This window comes from Gopherus evgoodei, chromosome 1 (assembly GCF_007399415.2).
Source record: "Gopherus evgoodei ecotype Sinaloan lineage chromosome 1, rGopEvg1_v1.p, whole genome shotgun sequence".
Lineage (NCBI taxonomy): Eukaryota > Metazoa > Chordata > Testudines > Testudinidae > Gopherus > Gopherus evgoodei.
This window is the reverse complement of record NC_044322.1, coordinates 210,670,173-210,684,516: the sequence shown is the minus strand read 5'-3', so window position 1 is coordinate 210,684,516 and position 14,344 is coordinate 210,670,173. Positions and strand designations below refer to the sequence as shown.

Sequence of the window (14,344 nt, the reverse complement as noted above, 5' to 3'; positions counted from 1 at the left end):
GGGATCTATGGTGGCCTTCATTTAGTACCTTGGTCTGGGTCTGAGAACATTAGGCGCTCCCAGGGCTGGTGCAAGGAAGTTTTGTGCACTAAGCAAAACTTCCACCTTGCGCCACACCCAATCCAGGCTAACCCCACCCCCATGCAGCAGCTAACCACGCCCACTCACCCCCCACCAGGGGAGGCCCCCCAGTGGCAGCTAACCCAGCCCCCCTTGGGGAGCCTGCCGCCCCCCATTCCTGGGGAGCCACCCTTCCCCGCCCCCCGCAGCAGCTACCCCCCAGCAGCAGTTAACCCTGCCTGGGGAGACGACCCCCCCCCCCCCCCCGTGGAAGCTAACATCGCCTGGGAAGACAACCACCCCACCCCCAGAGAAGCTAACAGTGCCTGAGGAGCCTGCCCCAGCTCTCTTCCACTCCGCGTCCTCCACTGAGCACGCCAGCGTCGCTCTAATTCTCCTCTCCTCCCAGGCTTACAGCACCAAGTGGAAGAAACTTAGAGCTGGGGCTGTGCGCTCAGCGGAGGAGGCAGAGTGGAGGTGATCTGGGGTGAGGAGCGGTTCCCCTGTGCACCCTGCCCTCCCCACTCCTCTCCGTTACTGCAGGTGGCCACCTAGTTTGCCTAAGTGGTTGCACTGGCCTTGGGCGCTCCTTATCTAATGATTGTCATCAACATCCCAAGATTTTGGCTGCTGGTTGAGACTGCTGCCAAGAGTCAAAATGTTCTTTAGACAGTGAATGGTAGGACAAAAACAGATTAAAAGTAGATTTCCCTAGAATCACAAGAGTGGGTAGTATGGACATCTACCTCTGCAGAAAAAAACATATAGTTTTATCCGGAGATTAAATGTTAATGACAGAGTAGACAAAAATAATTTAGAAAGCACCGTTGTGCTTGCAAAGACCTAAATCAGACAGTGCAGCCACAATAGGTCTTGCAGTTTGATTTGTGAGAAGTGGCAAGATCTATCAGTTGGGCACTCAGTCATTAGTTACTTTGGATAATTTTAGCTCAGGATCCCTGCAGACGATATAGGAATAGTAGATCTAGAAGCCGTACTAAATAAAACAAAGTTTAAAACTGTTTATCCTCTGAAACAGAAAAAATGTAAAGCGTTTCCCTGCACTGGGCCTATATTCCACTGCGTGTGGGACTGGGACTGCCCCTTATTAATCAAAAAATTCAGGAAATGTTCATGGGACCAAATGGGTTTGGCCAAGTCATCTGTGTTCTTGGGCTGGATTGCAGATGGTTGGAGATAGGCAAAGTTGTAGATGAGCTAGCATTTTGGCATCAAGTATCAGTTCTTGCCCTATGCTATTTAACAGTTTTATCAATGACTTGGAAGAAAACATGAAATCATCATTGATAAAGTTTGCAGGAGTGGTAAATACGAAAGAGCACAGGCCACTGATACAGAGCAATCATTTGGTCAAGCTGGTCGCAAGCAAAAATAATTGTAATATGTCCAAATGAGAAGTTACTCACTAAAAAACGAGGAACAAAAAATGCAGGCCATATTGACAGGATGAGAGACTCTATCCCGTGAAGCAGGGACTCTGAAAAAGATTTGAAGCTCATGGAGGATAATCAGATGAACATAAGCCCCCAGTGAAGCGCTATGATTTAAAGGGCTAATGTAATTCCTGGAAGTATAAACGGGAATATTGAATAGGAATAGGGCACTTGTATTACCTCTGTATTTGGCAGTGGTGCAACCACTATTGGAATACTGTGTCCAGTTCTGGTGTCCACAATTCAGAAAGATTGCTGATAAATTGGACAGGGTTCAAAGAAGAGCCATGAGAATGATTAAATGTCTTCTAGTGAAGACTCAAGAAGCTCACACTGTTTAGCATAACAAAGAGAAGTTTAAAGGGTGATTGCCATAGAATCTGTAAATGCCAACATAGGGAATAAATATTTGATAATAAAGGACTCTTCCATCTTGCAGACAAAAGTATAACAAGATCCAGTGGCTGAAGTTGAATCCAGACAAAGTCAGATTAAAAATACACACATTTTTTAATAGAGTAAATAATCATTGGAAAACATTACCAAAGGTTATGGTGAATTCTGCATCACTAGTGACTTTTTTAAAATTAAGATGGGATGTTTTTTCTAGTTCAAACAGGAATTCAGGGAGGTCCTGTGGTCTATGCTGTGTACAGGAGGTCAGACTTGATTATCATAATGGTATCTGTGATTTCTGAAAGGGTGGGAAATTGTTCGGAGCAGGGTAGGGATATTGGATAAGCATTAATAACAATAGGTAACAGCATAAATAGGAATTTGTTAAGAAAGGTAACAAATGTTACAAAAATAGGAAAAGATTAGTCATAGGAAAGATCTAAATCATTTTAGGAAAGAATTAGTTTAATAAAACTATGTTGGAAATAAAAACCATTAAAAGCGGAGTAGAGTGGAAAAGAAATCTATCTATTGTATGTACCATGTTGAATAAAGGTTACAAACTCTTAATCATAAAGTAAATATAAAAAGATAATTTATTATAAAGATAAATAAGTAAAATAGGCAAGCGGAATGAAGGAAGATATTTTTAAAACATTGCAAACTTGGCTTAAGTATTCTTGTGTTACATACCACACTCTGCCATGCTCTCCAGTTTTGGTCTTTGTGTCATCTACGTCGATTACAAGGTCTTTGGGGCTGGGACCTGTTGTCTTGGGTATTTCTAATGCATTTAACACAATCTCTAGACAGCAATGGCCATGTGGGTCTCAGAATTGGAACTATTTTAAACTTCTTAGCGCTGCATACACTACACTCGGGTCCCTGTACATGGATAAACTCCACTTAAAATTATATTACCCACAGACTTTTACTGTACAGTCCTTATTCTTGATCTTTTCCTGTGATCTGATAGAGACGGTACCACCACCCCATTATGCCACCTTGCCTTCGTTGAGGAGAGCACATAAAACCAGTAAACCTAGTTTTATTTAAAGACATCTCATCTATGTAAACTCAGTATAATATCACTAAGTACTGTATGGACATGGATAGGGACTGTAGGTTTGCATCCATATGTTGGAGATTCTTGAAAGTGTTTAACTGAACATTTCCTTCCTGCAGGTGCCAGTCCTCCCCAACCACCCATCCCCCACCCCCATTGACATGTATGTAGTTATAAGTAAGGCTGTGTTTTAGTCACAGGTATTTTTAGTACAAATTATGGACTGGTCACAGGCCATGAAGTTTGTTTACTACCCGTGACCTGTCTATGGATTGTTCTATATACCCCTGACTAAATCTCGTATACTCTGGGGGGGGAGGCGGGAATCCCAGGTGCTTGGGCGGGAGGTGGCCTGGTGGTACTCTGGGGGAGAGGGTGGTGGGGCTGCAGGCTCCCTACTTGGTTCTGCACAGCTCCCCAGAAGCAGCCAGCATGTCCCTTGGCTCCTAGGCAGTGGTGTGGCCAGGGGTCTCTGCCCGAGCGCCAGCTCTGCAGCCGTAAGCAGCATGGGCCCTCTTTTTGAGCCATTCCCCAAGAAGTCTGAAAGATGGCTCACATGTTATGTATGGAGCTGGCCTTGCACTGATGAAGGTTTTTGGTCCTGGCCCATTCCTGCTCTGAGAAACACACAATGCCGGAGACAGTCTCAGCTTTATTTTTAAAAGCCTTGCTCTTTTCACCATTGTAATCAGTTGCTAGGGTTGAAAGCTTCTCTTCAGTATTTCCTGAGAATCACAGCTTATTTACAAAAACAACGAGGAGTCCGGTGGCACCTTAAAGACTGACAGATTTTTTTGGGCATAAGCTTTCGTGGGTAAAAAACCACTTCTTCAGATACATGGAGTGAAAATTACAGATGCAGGCATTATATAATGACACATGAAGAGAAGGGAGTTACCTCACAAATGGAGAACCAGTGTTGACAGGGCCATTTCGATCCAGATGGATATAGTCCACTCCCAATAATTGATGAGGAGGTGTCAATTCCAGGAGAGGCAAAGCAGCTATTGTAATGAGCCAGCCGCTCCCAGTCCCTATTCAAGCCCAAATTAATGGTGTTAAATTAGCAAATGAATTTTAGTTCTGCTGTTTCTCTTTGAAGTCTGTTTCTGAAGGTTTTTTTGTTTAAGTATAGCTACTTTTAAATCTGTTATAGAATGGCCAGGGAGATTGAAGTGTTCTCCCACTGGCTTTTGTATTTCACCATTCCTGATGTCCGATTTGTGCCCATTTATTCTTTTATGTAGGTACTGTCCAGTTTGGCTAATGTACATGACAGAGGGGCATTGCTGGCACATGATGGCATATATCACATTAGTAGATGTGCAGATGAATGAGCCCCTGATGGTGTGGCTCATGCGGTTGGGTCCTCTGACGGTGTCGCTAGAGTAGATATGGGACAGAGTAGGCAACGAGGTTGCTACAGGGTTTGGTTCCTGGTTAGTGTTTCTGTGGTGTGGTGTGTAGTTGCTGGTGAGTATTTGCTTCAGGTTGGGGGGCTGTCTGTAAGCAAGGACTGGCCTGCCTCCCAAGGTCTGTGAGAGTGAGGGATCATTTTCCAGAATAGGTTGTAGATCGTTGATAATGTGCTGGAGAGGTTTTAGCTGGGGGCTGTATGTGATGGCCAGTGGTGTTCTGTTATTTTCTTTGTTGGGCCTGTCCTGTAGTAGGTGACTTCTGGGTGTCCGTCTCGCTCTTGTTTCCTCACTTCCCCAGGTGGTTATTGTAGTTTTAAGAATGCTTGATAAAGATCTTGTAGGTGTTTGCCTCTGTCTGAGGGATTGGAGTAACTTCAGTTGTATCTTATGGTTTTTTACCCACGAAATCTTACGCCCAAATAAATCTGTTAGTCTTTAAGGTGCCACCGGACTCCTTGTTGTTTTTGTGGATACAGACTTACATGGCTACCCCTTATACTTGACAGGTTATTTACAGTCCCTTAAGCTGTCGAGGGCTAATCACTAGGGTGTATGTAAACCATAGTCACAGCTCTCTTGATTTCTGCATGGACCCTTGATCATTTTATTGGTGTGAGGACTCTGCTGTCATTGGAAGCACCTTCCCAGCAAGCTGCCTACAGCAGAGCTAGCTTCTCTACTGAGCTAACAGTGTGACTTCTGGCCATGAGGGTAGCACAGTAGCATGAGAGGTATAGGCTTTGTTCCTTTAGACAAATCATTTCACCTGACTGCTGTACTTCTGTCTCTATAAAGTGGAGATAATTCTTTCTACCACACAGGACTGTTGTGAGGATGGCTGATGTTTATATGGGTTATAGATAAGACTATGATTTAATTGTGGGTATTTTTAGAACAAATCATGGACAGGGCACGGGCAATAAACAAAAATTCATGGTCCGTGACCTGTTCATGACTTATATTAAAAATACCTGTGATTAAATCTGGGGGGCACTGGGGTTTTGGGGGGGGAAGCGTAATTGGGGGAGCACCCAGGGCCAGCAGCACCAGCTGACAGGGACCACGGCTGCTCCAGCCGGCCAGCGGGATTGCTACCCGGACCAGCAGACCACGGCTACTCCAGTCGGCTGCCGGAGCAGTGGCTGGTTTGGCTGTCCTGAGGGCCAGCTACTTGAGCAGCCCTGGGGTCAGCCACACTGACCTTTGCAAAACTCACGGAGGTCGTGGGAAGTAATGGAATCCATGACTTCGGCGGCTTCCATGACAGACACAAAGCCCTAGTTATAGGTGGTAAAATTCACCAGAATGTGCATACTATCTTTTGGCATGTGGTGTTATTTATAGTCACCCTGGTTTTTCTGGTGTCTTGGGATAACTGTCCCTTGAAAGACTTTCACACGTGAAGTCAATTTTCTCACATAAAACAGTAGTCTATTAAATTTGGGTGTGCTCCAAAGAGTAATTTCATTAACTGCCCCTAGAATCTTCAGGCCAATGGTGTGATGGTGATGGACGAGAGTTATTTTGGTAGTGGAAATGAAAAATGAAAAGAGTACAAGAGACCAAGTTCTGTTTTTGAAGGGGATTGTCTTCCTTCCCAGCAAAATAGTAGTAGGCACAGGTTATGGTCTATTCTCATACCTCTAAGATGCCCTCTGATTTTCACATAATTTATGAAGCAGTGTTTTCCCTTCCCTGTGAGCAAACCTCTAAGAACATAAGTGCAGCTACACTGACTCAGACCAATGATCTATCTGCCTCAGTATTCTGTCTTCCAGTAGTGGCCAGTTGCGCAGATGCTTCAGAGGGAATGAACAGAACAGGGCAATTTCTAGTGATCATCCCCTGTTTTCCAGTTCCAGCTTCTGGCAGTTGGAGGTTTAGGGACACCCGGAGCATGGGATTGTATCCATGACCATTTCAGCTAATAATGATTGATGGACCTATCCTCCATGAATGTATCTATTTATAAGTTTATAATTAGTTTATATGACTGGAGAAGATAGTTACCACTTAAGATGAACTGCATCCAGGAATCTTGTATTGCTGGGATTGAGCCCTCCTGATATTTCTCCAAGCTTATTGGCGCAGCCTGGTTTTCATTTTGGAGCTGTGCAGGGCAGTAATCTGGCCATCTGTATAAACATTCGGGAGGCATTATAGACTAGGTTGGTGGATGCTGTCTTTAGGAATGTGTTTTTCACATAGTACAGTGGAGAACTAATACCAGGAAGAAGGATTTGCCAAAGTACTGTATTATTATAAACCTATTTTCTTACTAGCTTTTATCTCTCTATGTTTGCACATTTAAATAGTTTGGTAATGACTGAGCCGGAACTTGGGACCTTTTGTGTTAGCTGCAGGCCAGCCTTGTTCTTTTCCCCTCAGTCTGAGCTTAAGGTCAAATAGCACAGTCTCATGTGTGAGCTTTTCTCTCTCCTCTTGCTGGTACTAGCTATATCTCTCTATTGCTACCACCTTGCCTTCCCACTGTTGCTATCCTCACTTTTTTCCCCAGGATTTATGCAGATTCTGTTCTGCTTCTACAGCTTCCAAAATTCATGTTCAGACTATAGTTTTGAGGGGAGATTATCAAACAGATTATTCATTCTGTTCATTCTCATTCTAATTGATATAAAAATGTTTGTGGGACGTAAATAATTTTGTTCTATTTTTTTGTATTCTTTTGTCATTAATCTTACGAATTGGCCTACAGGAAGGTGGTCAAGGAAAGTATGGGCCCCTTACTGAATGAGGGAGGCAACCTAGTGACAGAGGATGTGGAAAAAGCTAATATATTCAGTGCTTTTTTTGCCTCTGTCTTCACGAACAAAGTCAGCTCCCAGACTACTGCACTGGGCAGCACAATATGAGGAGGAGGTGACTAGCCCTTTGTGGAGAAAGAAGTGGCTTAGGACTATTTAGAAAAGCTGGACAAGCACGAGTCCGTGGGGCCGGATGCACTGCATCCGAGAGTGCTAAAGGAGTTGGCGGATATGATTGCAGAGCCGTTGGCCACTATCTTTGAAAACTCATGGCGATCGGGCGAAGTCCCGGATGACTGGAAAAAGGCTAATGTAGTGCCCATCTTTAAAAAAGAGGAGGAGGATCTGGAGAATTACAGGCCAGTCAGCCTCCCCTCAGTCCCTGGAAAAATCATGGAGCAAGTCCTCAAAGAATCAATTCTGAAGCACTTAGAAGAGAGGAAAGTGATCAAGAAGTTAAAATAGTATGGGCTGGATGAATGGACTATAAGGTAGATAGAAAGCTGGCTAGATCATCGGGCTCAACTGGTAGTGATCAATGGCTCCATGTCTAGTTGGCAGCTGGTATCAAGCAGCATGTCCCAAGCGTCGTCCCTGGGGCCGGTTTTGTTCAATATCTTCATTAATGATCTGGAGGATGGTGTGGATTGCACCCTCAGCAAGTTTGCAGATGGCACTAAACCATTGCCCCTTACACACTGAGTAGGATGGCCTGAACTTGCCAGGAAAACTTCAGTGGTTTTTTACTTATTTTTAATGCAGTTATTTTCACTGTTAGACTAAAAAACACGGGCAAAATAACTTTGGAAATATGGCACAGCCATAACACAGATTGTGAAAAATGGGAGAGGGGAACTTTTGAAGAATTATGAAAAACTACATTGTTTTGGGAGAAATCATCAGTCTCTGTTACATCTGTATAGACAAGAGAGACTCCAGCCACAGGAAGTTTAGCAGAGTTTGCCGTTTTAACTTAACGCAAACATAGAATATCAGGGTTGGAAGGGACCTTAGGAGGTTATCTAGTCCAGCCCCCTGCTCAAAGCAGGACCAATCCCCAGACAGATTTTTGCTCCAGATCCCTAAATGGCACCCTCAAGGATTGAACTCACAACCCTGGGTTTAGCAGGCCAATGCTCTCAAACCACTGAGCTATCCCTTCCCTCCATATATTGCCTCTGTATAGATCCGTGGTATGCCCAGATCTTGAATATTGCATGAAGATGTGGTCGCCCCATCTCAAAAAAGTTATATTGGAGTTGGGAAAAGGTACAGAAGAGGACAACAAAAATGATTAAGGGTATGGAATAGCTTACATATGAGGAGAGATGAATAAGACTGGGACTTTTCAGCTTGGAAAAGAGACAACTAAGGGGGATATGATAGAGGTTTATAAAATCATGACTATTGTGGAGAAAGTATATTAGGAAGTGTTATTTACTCCTTCTCATAACACAAGAACTAGGGTCACTAAATTAATTTAAGAGGCAGCAGGTTTAAAACAAAGAAAAGGAAGTATTTCTTTGCACAATGCACAACCTGTGGAACTCTTTGCCAGAGGATGCAGTGAAGGCCAAGACTAGATGAGTCAAAAAAGAACTTGATGAGTCCATCAGTGGCTGTTAGCCAGGATGGGCAGGGATGCTAAACCATGCTCTGAAATGTCCCTAGACTCTGTTTGCCAGAAACCGGGAATGGGCGACAGGGGATGGATCACTTGAGGATTGCCTGTTTTGTTCATTCTCTCTGAAACACCTGGTATTGGTCACTGTCAGAAGACAGAGTATTAGGCTAAATGGACCATTGGTCTGACCCAATATGGCCATTCTTATGTTCTTATGCAATAGCAACATAGTTATTTTTAATAAGCCTCTGCTCTCCTGAGTGTCACAGCATGCTTACAGTTGCCAGAATCTGCATGCAAAACACATGGTGGCTGATGGCATGGAATAATGTCTTGTAATACATATGAGGATAGACAAGCATGTTGGGGTAACATTGTCAAGTCTCAGATTCGGTGCTTAATTATACAGAGAAAAGAGAGTTCCATGTTGTGCATGAAAAAAGTCTGTTATGTCAGTGACTGAAAGTCAGACTAGCCATTTGGTTAAAACAATACATTGCCAGTACCCCATGTGGTCTGGTTTGAGAGTTGAATGCTGATTGAGTAAAGCAAGATGTGTGTCCGTCCTAAGCCCCATCTGTTCTCTTTCTTCCCACTCCCACTGTAGAAAGATTTTAAAATTCAGCCAGGTCATGAGCACTGTTAACCAACTGCAGCTAGTTTAAATTAAGATTAAAAGTGAATATGCTGCTTGTGAACAAAGACTTCACATAAGTTCTCTCTTAATTCACCTTCTGAGGAATGGAACAGTGTGTCATATTAGAGACGTTTAACTTGGCAATGGTTTTTGAAAGGTCTAAAATGGTTGCCAGTCTCTGGAAAGTGGTTAGTAAAATGCACATTGATTACAGTGTATATTAGGAAGAAGGGACCATTTGGAAGAGGCAGCAGACTTGGTTTTCCTATTTAGCCATGGAAGTTTATTAGCATTTGAACATCGACAACAGACTTGAAGAAAGGATGAACTAGCATTGTATTCCAGCTTTTTGAAATAGTATAGAGTCATTGGGGAGTGGAAGGAAAAAGCTGTATGGCTATTCAGGTGAATCTACGTGTCCATTCTACACAAGAATTTTCACGGGATTTGTAACTCAGCCATAAAAAATGTGATCGTGGCTGAAACTCTGGCAAGCGAGGTCTCAGCCTGAAAATGGTTGTTTTGGGAAATTTAGTTTTTGAGTTATGCAAGTGCAAATTCTGCTTGAAATATGTTATATGTAAAGACTTTTTTTTGCATTTGTTTATCTCCAAAACACATTCATTTTTTGAAAATGAAATGTACTAGTCTGTCCCTACTGTGGACATCTCCCCTTGAAAAAAGGAGTCATTTCATTTTATAAAAATGAATTGCTGCGCAGGTGGGGTAGTATTTGGTCACTTTAAAAGTTCCTGTCAGTGGTTTGTTTTTTGTTTTTTGTTTTTTTTTTTTTTTTTTGGTTCTTTTTGTTTTTGTTTGTGGCCTTGCTGTGCATTTTGCCCGGCCATATTTAGTCTGCATACTAAATGTTAGTCTCCCCAACTATATTTACTTTGTGAACTTAGCTTTTTTTTCCCTTCCCCCAGATGTACTGTAAGTTGAAGTAGATTTTACTCTGACGGGCCGGATTTTAGTCCGTGCACTAAATTTTAGTCCGCAGACTAAAAAATAATCCGCGGATTATTTACTAAATCAATTCCCTCACTGAAAACTACATTAAGAATGTTTAACTGTCTCACCAGAACATAAAAGTGAGGGAATTCACAGCTAATGGTGAGTCACCTCCATTCTCTAGGCACTTAGGCACAATAGAGCACTGACACTATCCCAGCTTTCAGGATGCACCCCATTGTGCTTAAGTGTTGGCATACATATTGTTGTGCACTTCACCTCTAACTGTGACTGTCCCTTGCTCTTAATGTTTAATGTTGTACCCTTTTGTGTAGTTCTTGGTGGGTGAATTAGTCAGAATTTCAGGTAGAACTGTGTTGAATTACTATACCTAAAAGATGCAGGTTTTTGCTTTAAGTAATGGGTGCAAGGGTATGAGGGGGAAGATCCCACAATAAAGTGAGAAAACTAAGTCCATACCCTCACTCCTGAGGAGACATGTCCAGTTCCTGAAGAATCCTAAAGAGGATAACATCATCAAAACAAATCCATTGGTGGGGAAGTCAATCCAAAATGGAGAATAATCCGCGGCGGCCTGGTACACTCATAGCTCACACAAATTTAAGACAGCCAAATTAGAAATACAAATTAAAACTTCTCATTTTCTCTTCAGCAGAAATCATAAATTAGTTTTTTAAAAAAATTTCACATTGTGTCTCGGACAGATTTACAGAGGAAAAATATGTATGTAGTCTGTGCCTGAGGGATTCACACACTAAGACAAACTAATTCAGCCCCGTTGTCTATGGACATTTATATCCAGGACAGAGAGAACTGCAAATTCTTTAATATGGCAGCTCAGTTACCCTTTTCTTTCTAGTTAGAATTTTGATTTCAACTTTTTTTGTTATTTATTTTTTTAGTAAACGCACTGGCATTGGAACATAAATTAACATAGAAATGTTTCTATACTATGCCTCACCATTGCACAATCAATTTTTTTGGCATACACTGTGGTCAAGTTGGACTTGCTGCTATGGAGACTGATGTTTAAAGTTTCTAATTGTATAAACATTTTCTATGTCCCCCACGCCATGGATTTCTTATAATATTGGATATATTTTTCCTTGCTGGACTATTCTCTTTTGGATTGACTCCCCCTCTTTGGATTATTTCACTGCATTATCATCTTTAGGACTCGTCAGGAACAGGACATTTCACCTCAGGAGTGCGGGTATGTACTTAAACATTTTTTCAAATTATTAGGGCTAGTCTTGAAAAGAGGAGAGAGAAAAGCTAGAAGTGGAAAAGTTGGGTTCAAACAGCCACACATCAGCTAGCATCCAGGTGAATATTTTCCCCTTGTCCTACAAGAAGGTAATGATTAGATAGGCGTAGATCTGCACACATTGCACTTTTTAATTACTCTTTATTTGTGGAGGGTGGGTATTTGTGTGGGGTTTTTTGGTTTTTCAGTTTCTGATGTATAGATTATTATAGTAATTGCTTACCTTGAGTGACTCATTCCCAGTCCAGACAGAGGCTGAGCAGTTGTTTCTTAAATTCTATAAATGTTGACAGAGGTTCACTGACCTGAAAGATAAAGAATTTAAGGGGGTAGGGGGTCAGAGGAATTCCTTTGTTAAAGGGCAGACTTCAGTGGCTCTCTGTTTTCTATCTTCTTTTAATAAAAGGAGACTGTCCTGTTCTCGTGTAGGCTGTAACTGGGAAACGTATGCCACTGCACCACCCTTGTATTGTGGTCAGTAATCCAAACTCTGGAGGCAATGGGTTTTGACACGGAATGTAAATAACCTCCATCTACCCCTCCCCCTAAAAATTTACACACAGCTACTTCAAGCGTGGAAGTCAGCAGAAGTTCTTTGACTGCAGTGGCTACATCATTTGGGCTTTAGTGCCAAACTGAAGCTTTTTCTTACGTTGCTGTAGCCTCCTCAGTATCTTCCCAGCAACCTGAACAAATTCTGCTCTCTTAGTACCTTAACTCTTTGGCTCCAGGAGTCAGGATTCCCTAACATGATGAGTTAGTACAGAATGCATTAGAACTAACCCAGGTGCTCCTGACCCAGCTGGGCACCAAGGGGTTAAAAAAAAATCAGTCAATTGTTGTCAGTGACCTGATTAATTTTAATTAATATGAACATAAATGTCTTCAGTTTAAAATCTACCCAAGCAGAGCCTGTCCAGGTGCCTGGGGCTGCAGTCAGTTAGCATGTGATGTATAGGTCATTCCTTGGTGCTAGGTGGTTTGGGTTCACCTGCATTGGTGCAAAAGCATTTTGGATTAGCTCAACTGCATCAAAAATGCTGACATCAGAATTTAACACTCCCACCCCACTTCCCACCGCACTTCTCCCTGGCCTGTATTCCACGTGCAACAGAGTGAACGGAAACTGCTCGAGCAGGGTGTTAAGGACATGGATGTGACTGTTCAATTTTGCCTTGAATGTAATGAGATGGGGAAGGCAGATTTGGGGTGTCATTCTGGCTATGCAGGACCATTTTTAAGGGGTCTGAACTACAACTTCAAGGAAGAACTGCTGTGAACTCTGGTTTATATTCTCAAGGTAAACTTCTGAGAGAGTCAGATAGCTTTCTCACTCACCACCTTTTAGTGTTCTCACAAACTCCAAATGTGCAGGAATTATCCCTGTTAATAGGAATCACTTAACTCAGTAAGGTCAAGAAGAAGAAGCACCTGTAAACTTGAACTAGAGAGCTTTCCTGCAACACGCTTGTTCATTTCCAAAGTTGAACAGTGTCATCCATAGCAATAATCTGACCAATTTGCCTGCAAAAATCCACATTAGGGGGAAAAATCATTTGTTTACTGCCAAAATGAACAGTGACGACCTTTTTAATTTTAACTTTTAGTCAATCCTGCGCATTTGAACTCCATCATATGCATGGCTGATTTCACCCACTGTGTGTGTTGTCATAAGATCAATGAATTTTCCTTTAATTCTTAAAGTTGTTTTTTCTGAGCTCTCCCATGCAGCCTTTCACTATCATTGCACCCTTCACCCACACAGCGAAACCCTTTGCACTAAACCTTTTCAACTGCAGAAGCTGGATTCTCCCATCCCAACACATGAGGACCCATTATATTAGCACAAATAGCATTTAGTTTCAACTCACTAGGCACTGAGAGATTTAACTGCTCAGACTTGCTGCAGTAATAAAAAAGAAACAAATCCAAACAATCTGTCTCTTGTTTTTCTGTAGGTCTTCCGACCCCGCACTCCACCAGAAGCAATCGCACTATGTAGCCGTCTGCTGGAGTACACCCCCACTGCCCGCCTGACTCCCCTGGAAGCATGTGCGCACTCTTTTTTCGATGAACTACGGGACCCAAATGTCAAACTACCCAATGGGCGAGAGAAACCTGCACTCTTCAACTTCACCACTCAAGGTAGCCTGTGAGCGTTGAGGAGCCTTCCATTGGGAAGAAGCACTGTGCCAAACGTTCTTTCATACAAATGCCATTCCCCCAGTAGTAAAATCAAGAGATGGGGGAAGAACATGGACCAGTTGTATAGCCAGTGATCGTACTCAAAAATGGACTGCATCAGCTTCGAGGGAGGGGAGGAAAGGGTTATGAAATCGTTATCCTCTTGCATTATTGATTCAAACTCAGTTCATGGGACTGGAAGTCATTACTATCTGATTGCATAAAATAAGTTTGCAGCTTCAGTCTAATTCCTAGTGTCCACAGTCCAAGTGACAGCTTTGTTTGGAGTCTCACCACAAAGGCTGAGGACCCAGTGGACCACAGGAGACTGAATTGCCTTCTAAAGGTGTCCCTGTTCATCATGTTTGAAGCAGGTTGTTGGGAAGCAATGTGGAAAAGCTTGCATTGCTGCTGCCTGATTCAGGGGGGGACCGCAAATATGGAGTCCTTGGTTCTCCAGAGCTATAAATACTACATCTGTCATTCAACAGTAAATAGAGT

General features: G+C 42.6%; 1 protein-coding gene across 6 annotated transcripts in view; it reads left to right on the top strand.

Annotated features, from left to right (window-relative positions):
- The window catches only part of GSK3B (glycogen synthase kinase 3 beta), a 254,631-nt gene that overhangs the window by 222,770 nt on the left and 17,517 nt on the right, over nt 1-14,344 (top strand). For 4 of the 6 annotated variants that reach the window (XM_030534161.1, XM_030534143.1, XM_030534132.1 and 1 more), the window contains 2 exons: nt 11,567-11,605; nt 13,618-13,804. In XM_030534161.1, the coding sequence (XP_030390021.1) occupies nt 11,567-11,605; nt 13,618-13,804 (226 nt within the window). The remainder of the gene's footprint in view (nt 1-11,566; nt 11,606-13,617; nt 13,805-14,344) is intronic. The other 2 variants (XM_030534152.1, XM_030534178.1) reach the window with 1 other exon arrangement.